Below are 17782 nucleotides of genomic sequence, written 5' to 3'. Positions count from 1 at the left end.
CAGTAAAAGATTAGTTCACAATGGAAGATTAGTTCGCAGAGAGTGATTCGTTCTTAGTGAAAGATTAGTTCACAGTGAATTCTTTTAGACGTGCGTGTACTTTTAAAATTCAGTTCATATTAAAGAGGTTTACGGAGAGTTCAATAATAAAACCTTCGGAACAGGGATTTCTTGTCGCCGACCACGGTACTGAACACGGTACTGAACACGCTATACACAATTTATTCCAATGTGGAATATTCCCTGGGAAGTCTTGAATGTGTGCTTCAACATTTATAAATATATTTATTTTTGGTGCAAATAATTTCCCCTTAATGTTACAATCTGATACCTAGTTGATGTGACTGTGACATCACATCTAATCACTTTACCTCAATTCAGTGGTTTGGTCATTCCCCAACAATAACAAGTCTTGACAAATTACATTTCTAACTTATTGAACCAACACCAAATACTGTTATATTTCATAATGACTCAAAATCAATAACATCAAATAATGCAAAGCTCAAAAAAGCGACTAAGCCATTTTTCCACCACATAGTTTCCAATACTTGATAAATTTATATTCTGTGCATTTCTAAATAAAACTCAGTGCATTCACATCAACAGACCATGAGGTTGCGTATGTCTTTATTTAAAGCTCAACATGTTGATAATTCCATAGCATTTCCACAACAAAGGTTTGGTATTTTCTGGTGTTTTGATACATTTTTCAAAAAATTTAAAAAACAAACAAACTGACATTTAGAGATTGAATCAAGAAAAAAAAAAACACAAATTAGTAAAAAAAACTTCTATAACTATTAGCCTCTACTTTAGCTTAACATTGTCTAAATTGTCACATCTTGCAGACATATTCAAAAGTAGGCCAGGAAACAGACAGAAGTTAGATAAATGAAAACATTTTGGAAAATCTGAAAAAAAGACTTCAAATTAAGCAAAAAAACAAAACAAAAAAACCCAACCCAAAACAAAAACAAACAAACAACAACAAAAAAACACTCCATCATTTAGCTTACAGGTGACTAACCCAGAGATTAATTAGCTAAGGTTAGCCAAATGTTTTTAGAACAAAAGCCAAAAATATAAAAGTAACCCATCATAAGAGGAGAAGAGCATGAATGAAACACCAGTTCTGTATCAAAAGCAAAAGTAGTGAAGCAGAACTAGTGCCTGCTTTGTGAGTCAAGGCCGGTTTTCACGTACATTTGTGACAGTGTAGAGAAAATAGAGTCAGGCTGTAAGGATGAATGGTCTCTAGAACTAATTAAAAATGGAGTAAAAATAAAGAGGAAAATGGACAGGCATGTCAGACACAGGACAGTCCCTTGCAGGAACAGTCCTTCAGCTGTCTGAAGACGATGAAGGAAATCTAGACAGTAACCTGTCCACCAGCTCAAGGTGTCTCTCATGGTTTTGTTTAATGATGTTGTCATGCATGGTCGTCAGCTGACATATTAGATTGTTCTGCATTTCCCTCTCATGCTCCATTAACAGCTGCAGTCGTGCGTCTTCCTGTGCCTGCATGGCTGCGTCCATTTCACCGAGCTGGGCGACCGACTCTGACACTAGAGCAGAAACTTGGTCCATGATGGTGATTTTTCTTTTCTTTGGTGAAACCCTGAAGGCTGAAAAAAAAAAACCCCACAAGGGTGTTATGTGTTATAATGGCTTTCGAACAATTAAGATTTTCAATATGATTAATCACAGGGAAGCTGTGGATTACACACAATTAATTATCTGTATTATTTATAATTGAAATTTACTATGGTTAAGCAAGATAAATTAGCATTCCTTATTATGAAAACATATATATTTTTATTTCTGTATATTGCTGGAGCAGAAAGACAAATAACAACAGGTAGGGGAATGTTTCACACCTGTTTTTATGTGTGACTAAAAATGACATCAAATAATTATTAGTAATTAGTAAGTTTTAGTGAGGAAAAACATTTGTTGACACTTGAAACATATAGGTTACTTCTTTGTGTGAAATATAAAATATAATTCACAGTACATAACACATTTAAATGTACAAAAAACAATGTTGGACTCTGTGTAGAAAAAGAGTTGTGCTGAAATACATGTTGTAGTCACAGTATCAGCAGCAACAGTTGAACTACAGTATGTTGACAACAGTAGCAGCCGACAGTCACCAGTCTGTGTTGTTCTTACTGCACTGGTGGTTGGACACTTTTGAACATTATTCTTCTAAAAAAGGTAACACGAATTAATTTATGCGTCAGCACCGTAATAACGCGTTAACTTTACGACTACAATAGGTAGCAGTATGCCTCCTGACTGGTTGCAGGTTTGCTAGTAAGAAGTGAAAAAAAAAAATGTTTTGTTTGTGTGTGTGTGTATGTATGTATGTGTATATATATAAATATACTACTTTTTTATTTAATTTTTTTACAATTTTAGATAAAGTTAATCGGCAGTCTGACTCGTAACAAGAATATTAGGCTATTCAGCTTATGCTAACAAAGCCTGAGCTAAAGGTTTACGCTTGGTAACAAGCAATAATATCTACTATTTAACTGCTTTGTATATTTGTTTAACACATTACTGTCGGAGTCGATGCTTTATCTAGCAGTTGTGGAGTAGTGGTGAGTATCACGGTTCCTTTTAGTGATCCGAAACATTTGGCTCCGTTCTCCGTGAAGAGCCGGCCCGTCGGCATCCAAACGGTTCAGCGCATTTACATACGCTTGGAACTCCCATACGACTCAGTGCAAACATAACTGTTAAACTACCAGCTGTAATCAGTTATTGACATTATTAAGTTATATGACATTGTAATATCTACTTTCGTGTACCTGGTGCACAAGGAGCAGACAGTGTAGTTGTGGCAGTAGGATCAGGATCGCCATCAATCGGAGCTAAGTCGGGGGCAGGAGTAGACTCGCTCAACCTCCTTTTTACCGCCAACGGAACATCTGGGTGCACAGCTCTCAGGTGTCTGTGAAGATTGTTTGTTCCTTGAAACCACAGCTTTATTTTACAGTGTCTGCATTCTGCCCTATTGTTGTTAAGGTTATCAAAGTGAAACCAAATTTGGCTTCTTTTTTTACTGTCAATCCCACTCATCTTTGTTTTCGAGCACTGTACCGCTTCTCTCTCTCTCTCTCTCTCTCAGGGATGTTTCGGTGAGATTGAGCCGTTTCAACGAGTCGGATCTTTGAAATAAACGATTGGATTCGGATCGGTTTCTTGTTCAGTCGCACGAGCTGTTATATGGTAATCACCGAACAACAGGCGGAGCATAGCAGAGTGACTGAATATCACATGCCTGGGTGCAACCAATCACGACAGGATTTACAAGGACCGTACCAGCCGACGAGGGGTGCGCGGTGCGTTTAGAGACTTTTACAGAAGCAGAGAAACGAGAGGAAGACGGAGGAATGACAGTAGAATATAAACAGAACTAGGCTGTATTTCAATATTAAAAAACAAACAAACAAACAAACAAACAAAAAACAGAATGCAGAATTGGACAGGTTAAACTGTAATATCAAGCAACCACTCGGAAGAAAAGCAGATCAGACACTTGGTTCTTCCCACTATCATGGCTTAACGGCACACTTAGTAGTGAGAAACATATTGCCACATGCTGTGGTATGAGCTATATTATCTGCAACTCAAACACAATGGCTCGTGTGTATTCACAGCGTAAAGAATAAAATGTATTTCATTTCCTGGTGTGGTTCACATTTGTTAACTAACATATAATAGGTGCACTATTAGTTAAAAGATTATACGATTACATTAAAAGCAAACAGCTGTTGTGCAAAAATCAAGTGCATGTACTGCATATACTTTTCTGATGGGGTTATTCTATCTGCTATTCTTGAGCTATGTCACTCAGAAAAACATGCGAGATAGCCATCACTCGTGATGTGCGGTTCGCGAGGAATTCGTTCATATTGAACTCACGAATCACTCTCTGCGAATGAATCACCCACTGGTTACTCCCGCACGTAATGAGTGAGTGATTCATTTTCAGCGTCCATCCGCAAGCCTGGTTCTTTTGTCACGTGACATCCGACATAAATTATTCATTCATGAAATCATGATTGGTGATTTTCAGTTGACGTACATCCCAACAACTTCTTTTTGGTCAAGGTAACATATAAACACGATAAATGTTATACATCTGGCCTCACTGGTTGTTATTGGTTTGAGATAAAACAAAGTGGAGCTATTGAGGAAACACACAAATGTACACATACAACAACACACAGGCGGAATAGAACAAGGAGCGACAAAGTAAAGCGACAAGATATCTCAACTGGTGTCAGGATATATTCTCTAAATTGTCTGAGAGTCGTTTCCACAGTGGAGTAGAGAGAATTTATAGTAATGTTGGAAGATGTCCACTTGGTGGCAGCATGGACTTAGGTATAAATAATTCAGTGAGGTGCAGTTACAGTACCATCCTTCTGCGATGTTCTCAAAGACGGTGCTGCATTTAACCCACTGTAAAACTTACCTCCAGTGTCTGTCCGTCCTTCGATTATATCACAAGCTGTGGTCCGAAATTAGTTCATCTAGGTTTAATTGATCCATGAAGAAATCTGAAAAATTTGTTTTTGTAGTGACGCGTTATATATGTTATTAGTAGATATTAGAAGACAAACCTATAGGCACTGGTGTTGAGGGTGTGTAACCGTTCTGGAGGACTATCACGGATCTCGTCGTCATCCTCCTCCACTGGTTCCAGATGACTGTCTACCTCGTCCCACAGAACAACCACGGCAAGGGAATCAGTAGTGTCGTATGGCTCCTTGCTCGCTCCATCGGGTTCGTCGCCATCGAGATGGAGATGCTCTGAACATTCAGTTGCAGTGCTCGTCAATTTGAGACCTGAGTGGATCTTCTGATGGTGCCACTTGATGCGCCGCCTCATCAGCGTCTTCAGATTACTTGAATATGTGGTCTGCACACTCTGAAATTGGTTCAGTATTCCCTATTAGAGATGCGCTGCGGCTGAGGCTCCAGTTACTTCCAATAACCTCTTATGTTTTCGCATGTCCCATTACGTCACATTTCCGAGACGAAAGACAGTGTTTGAAAGAGTTACATACAAACTGTTACAAAACAATCTTTTAGGCTGTACATGTAGTTCCTTGAAAAACACTCATCAACTATTTTAAGTAATTGTAATAGTATTCATAATAGTAACCCTTATAATACAAGTCTTGGTGAGTTCACAATAAAATAGTTGTGCCCGAAATATATGTATGTACAAATACAGTATATATAACTCAAACACACTCACAAAACATATCTAAAAATAAGAAAAATAAGAAGAAATTCAGTACATTAAAGAGTTGGATATTGTTGTGCATTATTCTTCACACTTCCTACCCAAACATGTTCGAATAGATCGTTTTATTTTTTATTTTTACAGAACCGGGTTCGACTATTGGCTGTAATTCTCTAATAGTTTCACCGAAATTTGTAAAAAATAGAAAATCAAGGTGTTATGTTGATTATTTGTGTTTTACTTTTAATTTTTATTAACTTGCTCACATAAGATGGTTCTGTGTAAATTATCCCGTCATACGTGCAGTTACTCTTTTGTCCAACAATTGTCGCTATTGTGCGGGACGGCCCACTGGTCCGACGCCAAAAAAAATCCCCGAGCAAACACCGATGCACACTTTTTTAGTTCCGTGCAGAGGAAAACATCGAGTGCGAGGAATATCGATCTGTGATCAACAGTGCGGCTGGAATACAGTATAAAATTCGGTATCCTGCGTGACCACCGAGCAGAGTAACCCATAGAACGGAGGACATGAACAGAGTGTAGATGTGCTGGTAGTCGTTTACGAAGCACCTGTTTGTGTGGTTGAGAGATGGAAACCATTGACGAATCTTCGCCCCTTCGGATCACCCCGACAGTCCGGGCTCTAAACTCCGCACTGCGGGGGAAGATCAGAAATACCCTCGACACGGGCCATAAAAACGAAGAACGGATTTCTCCCGAAACAGAGAAGCTTTGGTTTAAGGAGAGTTCAATAAAAAATCTTCGGAACAGGGATTTCTTGTCGCCGACCACGGTACTGAACACGCTATACGCAGATGGACAGGTTGGTTTGATCACAGTGATACCTGGCTGTCAGACCTATAGAGGAATTTGAAGTCATATTCAACAACGTTGGCCATTATGCCATGATGACTTGATAAACAAAACTGAGCTTGTTACCCTGCTAAACTACATTTATAAACAGGCAATAAGCATGATAATTATCTGAACAGTGTAGTCCGAACAGTGTAGTTCCTTCAAATTGTCTGTTGAGGTGTGTATTAATGAATCATAGTACAGTAAAATGAAATACTATTGTTACTTTTATTCAATTATATCTCGTGCTTTTTAAAAACTCATATAGACCTACATTTACTAATATAATTAATATAAACACATATATAATATAAACTAATACAAAAATAAGATCTACAGAAAGTGATTGGAGACTCAGATTTTTAATCTCCTCTTCCTACCCTGCAGGTGATGCTATGAACATGATCAAAACACAAACAAATTGTGTTATCAGCTTTAGAGGCTTACATTTGCCTGTGGGATATAAGAATTCCTTCTTGGAACCACATTTAAGATTTCTATAGTTTTAACTAATTGCTAATACTCCCACGTCACTCACTATAGTATTTTTTTTATACACTTGAAGTAAGTAAAATTTTAAAGTACATTCCCTACCTAAAATAATCACATAAAATGTTTTCAGTTTGATTATTGTCACCTACAGGGTCCCCTCTCCCATGAATATTTTTAACCAAAATCTGGGTTTAGAAAAAAAAAGGAAATGAGCATATCACCTAATAGAATTGTATTCTGCAGTGCCCCTTTTGAAGATGAAAAAAACAAACAAACAAACTGAACTTTATTTAAAACACTGTAATTCCTGTAAAGGAAATGTAATTAGAAAATATGCAAAAGCTCCCCACCCCCATTCTGGGAACAACACCAACATGACAGGATATAGTTTTGTGTGATGTTTTGGTTTGTTTTATGGAAATCCCACACATATGCACCATTCTTAGCACCCACGCAGGGGTGTCAGTGTCTGTTATATCGTTCAGTTAAAACTATCAGTCTGTTCATGAGGTGAATGTTTATGGGTGTGAGAAAACAAACAGAGCACACTGAACTCTCACAATTCTTCATTAAAGACCTAAAACCTCACCCCTGATGAGCTCTATCGATCCAGGAGAATAACAACTTCCCTGCAGCCAGCAGACTGGCCCATCATGATCGACCAACCCCCCCACAGAAGCCTGCAGCAGTCATTATTAACCCATGACTGGCAGCTACAATGTGGGTCAGTCGTGCTCAACTGAAACTAAGACATGCAATGGCCTTCGACAGAATTTGTTTGCGATTCAGAGAAACATTAAAACTAATGGTACAAGATTGACCATGACCTGGATGACTGAGAATCTTCATAGACATTAAAACTAATGTTGAGAGTTGAGCTGAATAAAGGTTTGAGCATGTTTTGGCATGTGTGCAGGACAGTGTTCTTTTCATTATAATTACTGTATTAAATAATATGAATCCCCCAGCATATGTTACGTTAATTTAACAAGTCTCTGTATTCATGCAGGTCCCTCCAGCAGTGATGTCTACGATCTTGTCTCTTCGTGGCAGCGGGGTTCTCCCTGTGGCTGGGGGTGAGGTGATGGGAGACGGGCTGAGGGTGAGGGTGGACCGAGCTGCAGCCTTTAAGTCCATACTGGCAGGTGGAGCCACGGAATATCTGAAGCCCTCGAGTGAAAGGCAGGGGTGTGTGTTGGTGAATTGCCCCGTGCTGCATCCTAAACCAAGCACCCCTACTCCAGACACACTGACACTTGGCCAGTTGAGAACCATTCTCGTGGCTGACCACATGGGGGCACTGTTGAGAAGACAAGGGTGCGCTGACGTCATCATATTTCTATCACCTTAAATCCACTTCGTTTGCTTCCATATTTATTAACACCTCCATTGTTTGTCATAGATTTGAAGTGTCTTTTTGCCCCACGCTTCCCGAGAAAAGCGACATCAGCACTTTTCTCCGAGGTCTAGGGATCGATTGGCCTGCCGTCCCGACCAGTGCAAACAATGATGAGCGTGAGGACAAGATACAGGCGGCACTGGAGAACTGTCCATACAGAGAGAGCGAAAAGGACAGAAGCAGGATGACCAGCGGTGGGAAGAAGACGGAGGTTGAGGATGAAGAAGGAGCGCTGAGGATCAACTTGAAAAGAGTGTTCCAGGAGGAGGGGCTGCTGGGATATGACCCCAGTCTTGGTACCTGCACAGGTAAGGCCACAGGGTGGGTGCAAAGGTTTGTAGTTTGAATGAGCTTTCCTCATTATCCTCTGACTATTAACGCAATTTATTACAATGTGGAATATTCCCTGGGAAGTCTTGAATGTGTGCTCCAACATTTATAAATATATTTATTTTTGGTGCAAATGATTTCCCCTTAATGTTACAATCTGATATCTAGTTGATGTGACTGTGACATCACATCTACTCACTTTACCTCAATTCAGTGGTTTGGTCCTTCCCCAACAATAACAAGTGGGGATTTTCAAGCCCCCAACAAAAGTCTTGACAAATTACATTTCTAACTTATTGAACCAAATACTGTTATATTTCATAATGACTCAAAATCAATAACATCAAATAATGCAAAGCTCAAAGAGAGAAAATAAAAGTGCAGTTGTGACATCATCACTTGAAACTTGGGCCCGCCCCACACTTTGAGAAGCACTGCCTTAAATGTAAGTATTTATTACTTGTCAAATCTGTACAGTTCGAAAACAGTGTGTCTTTGATGGAAAAAAGACGACGAGAGATGAGGTCCGATTGGATGATGCAGCAAAACCTGTAACCAGTGTAGGAAGTCCTTATTTTCAGATAGATTTTTTTTCATACAGAGTTATGTCTGAAACCAGTGCAACTCTTCTCCGTTTCTGCATCATCATTTCCCGAACGCTTTTAGTTTTTAAGAAGAACTTATTGTCAGGAAATGAGTTCTTGTATTAAGTGCTGCATTTTAATAGATTGGTGGCATGTCTGTTTCAGTATGCAGAGAGAGTGTTTCACATTTGGCCCAATTGGATCTAGCTACTGCCAACTACACAGTAAGACACACACACATCCACATGGCTGATATGTATATATATATATATATATCCCCAGTAATTGAGCGTGAGAGAAAGAAAACATTGATTTTTCTGCTGTTGCTGCGTTTCCTCAGACAACCATGGCAACAGTGCTACATGTGACTTCCTGTCAGGACGAGTTTCGTCAGCAGCAAATAGCCATGCTGTGGAGAGCCAGTGGAGCGACACACACACAGGTACCTACTTGGACTCTTACAAGGTCTAGTAGCACAGTGTGTTGTTATTTTTACCTGCTCGTCTCTGTGTCTCTGCAGAGACATCTGGTGTGTCGCCCTGTGAAGACCCCGGGTTCTCACATCAGCGCTGCACAGTACCTGCAGTAAGACACCTGTCCTCCTTAGTTCTATGTCTTCTCATTTCTTTACAAAATGTATTATTCAGCGTACGACAGTAGTGTTCAACATTGTTGCATCAGTTCCTCCCCACCTCCCCCACAAAATCAGCAACACAACAGTCTGTGTAAACAAGGCATCTGCTGTTTTGTTTGTGTCCTCCTCCCTTTCTCCTCCAGGCTGAGGAGAGGACAGATGAAGGAGGCTTCAGAGATGAAGTACGGAGGTCAGGTAGAAGGTGTGTGTCCACACCGTCTGCAGTGTGATCATCCACACGGTTGATGTTTGTGTGCGTCTTACATAAGATGCCTTGTCCTCTACTGTAGGTCAAATGTGGGATGACATCATCAAGGCCATGACCTCCGCCACCGTCAGGTTTGAGCTGCTGTCCACAGTCCACAGTAGTCCTGTAAGTCCTCACCTGTGTAAACTAACTGTGCTGTGTGTGTTTATTATCCTGTGTTGAGTTGTGTTTGATGAAGCAAATGTCTTATCTCAGGTGACCCTGGATGTCCAGAGGGAGGGGGGCGTGTCCACCAAAGGGCCACGAGGAGGGGTGTTTGTCATGTACAACTGTGCCAGGCTTCACACCCTGTTTGACAGCTACGAGAGAGGAGTGGAGAAGGGTGAGATCTGAGGGCGTCTTCATTTCTGTCTCATGTTGGAACAGAAACAAACGTTTGAAAAAGAAAAAAAAAAAAAAACCTACAGAATTTCATCTCATTATTTTTGTAGACTTGATTTTGAAGTCACTCTAGATTATTTGTGTGTTTATCTGACTAACTGTTCCATTTATATTTTTTTCTCTGAATGAATCAATAGAAAAGATAGATTTTCCGAATGATCAATAAGTTTCCAGCTCAGAGAGTGTGTGCATGTTCAGACTGTAGTATCTCTGCTCTTTGGAAGGTTTGCTCTGTCAAATGTTGTCTTCTCTCTTCATCTTTACCTACTGCACTACAGTTCTAATAATCTGCTGAAACATAGTTCTGTTAACAGTAAACAGAATAAATACATGAATAATTCCAAAGCTGCATTTTTAACCAGCTGTAAACAACTGTTTTAATGAGGCAGGCAATGTTCTTTCCATTCCTTTTATCTCCAGGTCTGTACCCAGAGATCCCTGACGCCTCCAAGCTCGACTTCTCTGCTCTGAAAGAGGAGGTGCCACTGCATTTTATGCAATTTTAAGTTTAAATTGTGTTTAAATGTCTACCATTCTGCTTGTTTCCTCTTCACTGAAAAACAAAACCATATTCATTTGGATAAAAGTCCCATAATACAAACACACGCCCCCTTTAACACCACTGACCGGTTCTGTTTCTCTGTGTATGTTCCGTATGTTCATTCTCATGGATCATCCTGTCATCCTGTCACTGCTGCTCCAGGGTGAGTGGCTGCTCCTCTTCAACTATCTCATACCATTCTCCGAGCTGCTGGACCAGCCAGCTCAAGCGCTCCACGGAGACGGGGGAGGGGCCAGAGTGAATATGAGGACTGAACAGGTGGGGGCAGTATTACATGAACAGAGTGATTTTTCAAAATTCTGCTGTAAAAATTTAAATTGGTCGTCCTAAACCCCTCTGTTTTTTTTTTCAGCTTTGCAAATTTCTGGTGTCCCTCACTAAGGACTTCAGCTCGTACTACAACCGAGTCCACGTGCTGGGGGTGAGAAAAGTTCTATTTTGCTTCTACTTTGAGTTTAAGATTCTTGCCCCTGCACTGATTATTTTATATTTCTTGACATTGATGAGGGTCGTACTATTTTGTCTCTTTCTTCTCTCACCCTTTTCCGTCTCTCACCTCATCACTCCTTCCCGGTCCAGGAGCCGTTGCCTCATCTCTTCAACCAGATGTTTTGTCGTCTGTATCTGTTGAGAGCTTTGAGAGAGCTTTACCACAGCGCTCTGGACTCCCTCAACCTCCCTCCTATTAGACAACTATAGCTTCAGAACACACGCACACACAAAGTCCCTCCTGTGGTCACTCTTAGTTCTCCCTCCCCTCCCCACCCACCACACACACACACTCACACTCCTGTAGCTTCAGTGTATAAACCCTTGGCAACCAGGCGTGGACACACCTTCTTAGCTTTGCTCGTCGTTCCAGTCAGTCATATTGAAGTGTGTTTAATCAGCTCGATGTTCTGTACAGTTATTTATGAACTGATCTCTTCACTCCCGGTTCAGGTCGTTCTGAAAAGGTGCGTTAGTTGTCTGTTAGAGGAGCTTTTATGACGTTGATGAAAATGTTGTTTTCACGTACACTGAAATATTGTTTATATTTAAAAATCCTCTTTTTTGCTGAATTGTCAATCATCGCAGGAGGAGACTGAAGATAATCATTCTACTGTAAAGTGTAACTTAGTGACATTCGGTGGAGGCAGAGAGACACAGCAGCTACATTTTTATACTTCAGTGTAGTGTGATGTCACTGGATGACAATTTGTAGCCAAACTCTAAGTCATGTGTTCTTACCTGATTTTTTTTTTTTGTGGTTCCTTAGATGTTCACCAGCATCCCTGAGAAATTAGTTACACAACAGTTTGAAAACTATTTCAGCATTTTAACAGGATGTTGATCATTGAACAGTTGTCTGGAAAACAAAACATTTGCTGATTTAAAAGATGTAATGACACTGACACTGATTCTGTACAAATGGACATTTATACATCGTTTTTGGGCACATTAGTTAGAAGACTATTTTATTAGCTTTGTGAAGCAAACTAAACTGAGCCCACCCTGTCAGGTACCTGAGGTCTATGGGTGTTGTTTTCCATAAGACATTAAAGGAGACCAAAGTAAGGACCAGGTCCACAAAACACAAACAGAATTAAAGTCTTTTCAGTTTGTTCAGTTTTTCGAGACAAATAATCCTGTGATCAATAATGCACCGAAGATTTCTAAAATTCTTAAAATGAATCTAAATCTTAACTTAACTGTTTCACTTTCCAAATTTGAATTGTTCTTGATTGTTGTTTCACTGCCGTCATCCTGGTCTTAGTTTCTCCAGGTCCAGAGTTGCCGTCGTCATTTCCACACAAACGTCTGTTAGTAGTTTTGAAATACTCAGATGTGTACAGGATATTTCTATATTCTGCATATTTAGTCGTAATTGCTGCAATGATGAGATAATGGACAAACAGTGGTGACTTGGAGGGTGTTTTACTAGCAGCATTTAAGACTTTGTGCCAAAATGTAAAGATGTGCATGAAGAGGCATGAAAATAAAATATATATATATATATACATATACAGTATACTGTATATGAAGAAATGTATGGAAAAAAGGGGTAGTTTGAGTGAAAGTGTTGACACGTTTAATCAATGTTTAATTGTTTTCAGAAGAGTAAAACATTTGTTTTGAACGTGTCTGTTCAAATGTGCCATCAACTGTTTTAATTTTAGCGTTTGTATTTTAGCGTTGATATTTTCACACATTTTTACACATTTGTCCCTGTTACAAGTCGAGTCACTTGTACTTTGATTGTGCAGGGTTTTTTTTTAAATTTCGTTTGTTTACATGTTCGCTAAAGAAGAGAGAGGTGGACGTTTACGTTGTTCTGAATCCTCTGTCATGTTAATTGTATCAGTATTAAAGCAGTAAACATACAGATCTGTGGTCTGTGAAGTATCTGTCTTACTCTGTTAGATTTTAAGTGAATTTTGATGCATGCAATCTTTCAATTCATCTTTGCTGTTTCACTGTAGCTGGAAGTTTTCACATGGAAATATTTCTGTTTTGAATGAGAAACAAAAAACCAACAGTTAGTTGACAGCTGAATTTCTCCAACGCAGCTTCTCAGTTCATTAAACTGATTGTAAATCATAATAAAAACAATTCTCCGCCTCGGCGTTTGCACATACTCTCACCTCTCTGTGTGTCTCCTGAGTGCATTCTCTAGTCAGAACTCTGCCAACCTCCTCCTACACACATCTGTCCACCTACAGGTTCTGTGTCTTCCTCCTCTGCAGAATGAAAATAACCCCAGACGTAGACTAGGTGAGTGTTCGCCTCGTCGTCAGACAGACACACACTGACGCTGTTGTTCCTTCTGCTCCGTTCTCTCCCCTCTGCCCCCAGGGCACATATAAACACAACAAATAGAATATCCTGCACACTGCATATATGTAGAGAATATGCTGTTGAATGTTGATTCACCATTGAACGTACAGTCCTGCTGATGTGACATGACATTAGTCTGAAGCTTTTTTTTTCTCCTCTGCTTCCTTTTCCTCTGCACTTGTCGCCCAGTGTGAACTTTATTTCACCTTCTTTCTGCAGATGATCTCTTCCCTGTGTTGAGAGTCAAAATGTAACAGTCAAATATGTTCGACTTATTTAAAAAAAAAAATTAGAATGCTGACTTCATGGTGATTCATAACAGGGTGATTTATTTAAGTAATGTGGATTTGGTTGGTGTAAATTGTCCAGATTAAATAACTCAGCTGTCCTTATATCGTACTTTCTTTTCAGGAAGTCTTGATTAAATCCATAATATTATTTGCCAAGGCAGTTATTAGACTATTATGTAAATGTGCTTTTTGTAATTTATTTATTCACTCGAGTTTCACTCGTTAGTTTCAACTGTTCCTTTGTTTCTAAAGTACATGTTAAAGGTCGAACCAAAGCTATTCTGACGCAGCATTTCCTATTTATCACAATTAAAACTAACGTTTACCTCACAAACGCCCTTTATGGTCCATAACGGCCACCGTAGTTGATGATAAGACCTCGGGGGCCAGGTAGACTTCTCCGTTTATTGCTCTCTGCCGTTAATAAAAGCTAAACTGGAATGAAAACAAATACAATTAAAAAATAGGATAAAAAGGAAAGCTGCCTACACCTGAGTTGGTGGGTGATAAAGAGGCCATTGTTTGAGTTTGTCATTTGTGGGAATCGTCTGTTCCACAGTCTGTTGAGTATTTAGCAGAAACACCACATCTGTCCCTCGGTTATTTAGCTGCAGATGCTCTTAATGGCATTTGCATCTGTCTTTGTTAAAAATTAAGTTAGAGCCTCGGAATAAAACCTGTGTATTCTCCATATTTGAAGTGTTAATAACTCACCGATGTTACACCAATGTGTTGTTGTCGTGTGTTGGCCACTTTATTATGTGAACGTAACGTCGCTCAGTCTGTAGAAAGATCACAAGCTGTAATATAAGGAACAGCTCAAACACACTTTAATGACCGGCCTGTAGAGCGATGATGTCATCTCGATGTAAGACATCGGATTCACCACATGGTGGCAATGTTCAGGCACTGAGTCGATCCAGGACAGACTCAGGTAAAAATGAGCTTAAAAAAGCTTTTAAAAAGGTGGTCTTTTTGTCACCTGTGCTTTTAGGTTATATTTCTATTTAGAGTTGAGTTTGAGTAAACAGAATAACGTCTTCATATAATGAATGGCCTTTGCAAGGATATTTAATGAGCTGTCTGTTTTAGTTAACATTAAATCTCTACATCTCTTTTAATTTTTATTGTTTGACAGCTTCACTGCAGGTTTAGGGTCAGGTGTTTGTTAGAGATTTCCTAAAAATAGATATACATTGTGCACTTTATTTACTTCAAATGAGTGTTTCTTATAGTTATATTCAGCCCAATTATAACAGTTGACTAATCAACACCCTAAATTGCTAAAACAATCATAAACATCATAAACTGAAATAAAAAGGCTGTGATTCCATCTGTTACATCCTCAAACTGTGACAAATGATGACAAACGTTTCACTCCATGATCTCATAACCTGAACTAACATTAATAACAAAAGCAAAAGTTGAACAAAAACACTAGCCATTTTTTCAACAACCCCATACTATTGCCCACAATCTGTCCTGTGTCCTGTCCCCCATATTCACTTCATAAGTCAAACAACTTGAAATTCACTCTTCCTTTGTCTTATTTCAACAAAATGAATATTTGATTAATTGTTTAGTTCCTTTAAGCCTAAACTGTAATCACAGAGTCTTCCAAAATAAAAGTCTTTGTAGAGAGCGAAAAGAAAAAAAAAGTCCAAAAACAAAGAAAGTGTCAGCATTAAAACATGTGATCTCCTATCAAACTCCATCTGTTCTTATCCTTCATCACTTTTGTTCTTTACTGTCATCTTATCTTTGTACGGTGCTGCTAAAGCTGTAAACACTTTCAAGTTCAAAGACTCCACTTCATACATGTTTGATGTGAACACTCAGCACAGGACAAAGTACAAGACAAGTCTTTTCCCCTCTTCCCAGTGCAGTCAGCCCAGGTCCAGGAGGCTTTATCCCTTTCATCCCTCTTGCCTCCAATCAGAAACTCCCCTCTACATGGCCCCTGCCTGCTTGTCAATCACACCCCTTGGGCGATGGGATGGACGGAGACAAAAGCAGCATGGCAGAGACGGAGGCATGATAAAGCAGCAGGAGTGGGAGTGGACGTCAAAGTGGTTGGAAAACACAGAGATGTGGTGTTAGAGAGCTCTGAGCATGTAGAATATTGGTGCAGAGTGGATGGGCTGTCTTAGGGAGATGAATGAATGGGGTCAGGGACGCCCCTGAGAATAAAAAGAGAGCGAGAAGAAGGGGAGATTTGACAGAGCGAATGAAAGGAGGAGGACAGAAGGTACAACACCCAGTGAATGGATGAGGCGGAAAAGGACTGAAGGCAGAGGCAGGCCTGGATTTACAGTCGCTAACAAAGGAGAATACAGTGAAATCATGGAGATGAGGAGGAAAAACAGTGTACATGGTTTAGAGAAAGAGTCGGTGGGAGAGAGAATGATGAAAAAGAACAGTGACACAGGGTGAGGTGAGGTGAGGTGAGGTGATGGGGAAACAGAAAAAGGCAGGGATTGAAAAGTATAGACAATAACAGAGGAACATCCTATAATCAGGAAGAGGAAGAGAAGGAGAAGCTTCACTCAGCGACTCCATGGTCCAAGATCGTCAGTTCTAGAGGAAGGTCTAGTTCCTCTACATTAGTCATGAGGAAATACGACTCCTGTCTCTGTAGTTTTATCCACAAATTCTGGCTTCTGAATTCCAGTGAGACCTCTGTTTTTATGAAGCTCTTTTTTTTTTTGACATTTTCAAATTTTCTGTACAGACTTTAAAAGAACATTAGGTGTTGATAAAGTCCAGTTTAATTGTCATAAACAGAATAATTGACCAAAAATACACACATTTCTTTTCAAGGAATTAAAGTAAAAAAAGAATCCCTACAATAGCAAAAAACAGAAATGTATGTAAAAATATGTTTTTATGAAGCTCAAAAACAAACAAACAAACAAACAAAAAAAAAACAAACAAACAAAATCCACCATGGTCAGTCATGTGGGTTCTTCTGTATTCCTACAATTTGTTACCACTTTTAGGTGAGACTTAAATTCAAGTGCAAGTGGTGGTGATCACCATTTGTTTCATAAGAATTACTAAGATCTGTACAAGTAAGTAAATCTAAAGTGGAACATATTTCCCACAGTGCCCTGCACCTACAAACTCACAGTAGACGGGGAGTAAATTAGCCCACAGTTCGCTGCAGCCAAGAAGCTGCTGGTCGCTGAAATACTGTTTGTGTTTCAACAAATGAAAAATGAAACAAAATCAATCCAACATTCACGTGTCGTCACATTAACCCAGAGAAGTCGACGCTCAGACATGTGGCCAGCGTGCTGTCGATCAATACACACACGCAGCTCCGTCTCATCAGGCAGTATTTGTATTTAGTTGATTTGTCTTATTTGATTTAAAAGGTCGTCGTGAGTGAAAGTCTGTAAAAAAACCAGAACGATGAGAATCAACTGGAGTTCACATGCATTTGACGTCTGATTCCCTCTCAGCTGTAGGAGATTTTCTTTTACTGATTTCTGAAAAGAAAATGTGGAAGAATATGACAAAATATGATATTCAGTACACTGTTTCTCAAATGCTGGGTTGTGACCCAACTGTGAATCAAGAAGCTATTTTTTATCAGGACACAAATATGGACCCAAAACAATTTTACCCTTAAATATAGACTTTTGATGATGTTTGATATGCTTACTGTTTAGATTTATCTATAAATACATGTTATTACCTTTTTTACCTTTATTACCTTAGTTTACCAAAGGGAAATCCAGAGGGATTAATAGAGTTCTATTCCTCCATCCATCCATCCATCCATCCATCCATCCATCCATCCATCCATCCATCCATCCATCTATATTAACTATTATATTAATTTATTGTGAATCTATTTACTGTAATATTTAGAACAAAAGCCAAAATCTTTAGC

At 39.4% G+C, this 17782-nt stretch overlaps 2 protein-coding genes and 1 long non-coding RNA gene across 4 annotated transcripts; 1 reads left to right on the top strand and 2 right to left on the bottom strand.

The window, feature by feature from the left end:
- Positions 1 to 613: 613 nt before the first annotated feature.
- On the bottom strand, positions 614 to 5040 carry LOC103385001 (uncharacterized). Its single transcript, XM_008318741.3, has 3 exons — positions 4641 to 5040; positions 2814 to 2962; positions 614 to 1628 (listed from the first exon to the last, which is right to left on the bottom strand). Exons 1-3 carry the CDS (start codon positions 4907 to 4909, stop codon positions 1345 to 1347), a joined length of 702 nt encoding a protein of 233 aa, XP_008316963.1. The 5' UTR covers positions 4910 to 5040; the 3' UTR covers positions 614 to 1344.
- A 587-nt stretch (positions 5041 to 5627) lies between these two features.
- dalrd3 (DALR anticodon binding domain containing 3) lies at positions 5628 to 12974 on the top strand. The gene is made up of 13 exons (XM_008318740.3): positions 5628 to 6095; positions 7629 to 7936; positions 8022 to 8326; positions 9098 to 9156; positions 9273 to 9374; positions 9453 to 9517; positions 9710 to 9768; positions 9857 to 9939; positions 10030 to 10156; positions 10636 to 10694; positions 10919 to 11035; positions 11130 to 11198; positions 11357 to 12974. The coding sequence occupies exons 1-13, from the start codon at positions 5862 to 5864 to the stop codon at positions 11474 to 11476; spliced, it is 1707 nt and encodes a 568-aa protein (XP_008316962.1). The 5' UTR covers positions 5628 to 5861; the 3' UTR covers positions 11477 to 12974.
- Positions 12975 to 13034: 60 nt separating this feature from the next.
- On the bottom strand, positions 13035 to 14720 carry LOC103385000 (uncharacterized). Of its 2 annotated transcripts, XR_522175.3 has the most exons (5): positions 14599 to 14720; positions 14211 to 14319; positions 13703 to 13825; positions 13402 to 13602; positions 13035 to 13265 (listed from the first exon to the last, which is right to left on the bottom strand). It is a non-coding gene; the product is annotated as an uncharacterized LOC103385000 (long non-coding RNA). The 2 variants fall into 2 exon arrangements; XR_003050855.1 differs by having other exon boundaries at positions 13402 to 13825.
- Between the last annotated feature and the right edge of the window lie 3062 nt (positions 14721 to 17782).

The sequence above is a fragment of the Cynoglossus semilaevis genome, chromosome 10 (genome assembly GCF_000523025.1).
Source record: "Cynoglossus semilaevis isolate Cse_v1.0 chromosome 10, Cse_v1.0, whole genome shotgun sequence".
Taxonomy (NCBI): domain Eukaryota; kingdom Metazoa; phylum Chordata; class Actinopteri; order Pleuronectiformes; family Cynoglossidae; genus Cynoglossus; species Cynoglossus semilaevis.
This window is presented reverse-complemented; position numbering and strand designations above follow the sequence as displayed.

Bases quoted from the DNA above. Each gene is read 5' to 3' on its own strand.
- LOC103385001 (XM_008318741.3), bottom strand. From the start codon at position 4,909: ATGAGGCGGCGCATCAAGTGGCACCATCAGAAGATCCACTCAGGTCTC. The intron at 2,963-4,640 runs GTTTGTCTTCTA...CAATCTTCACAG, and splicing joins CTCAACACCAGTGCCTATAG to ACACCTGAGAGCTGTGCACC. The intron at 1,629-2,813 runs GAAAGTAGATAT...TTTTTTTTTCAG, and splicing joins TCCTTGTGCACCAGGTACAC to CCTTCAGGGTTTCACCAAAG.
- dalrd3 (XM_008318740.3), top strand. From the start codon at position 5,862: ATGGAAACCATTGACGAATCTTCGCCCCTTCGGATCACCCCGACAGTC. The intron at 9,157-9,272 runs GTAAGACACACA...GCGTTTCCTCAG, and splicing joins TAGCTACTGCCAACTACACA to ACAACCATGGCAACAGTGCT. The intron at 9,940-10,029 runs GTAAGTCCTCAC...GTCTTATCTCAG, and splicing joins CCACAGTCCACAGTAGTCCT to GTGACCCTGGATGTCCAGAG.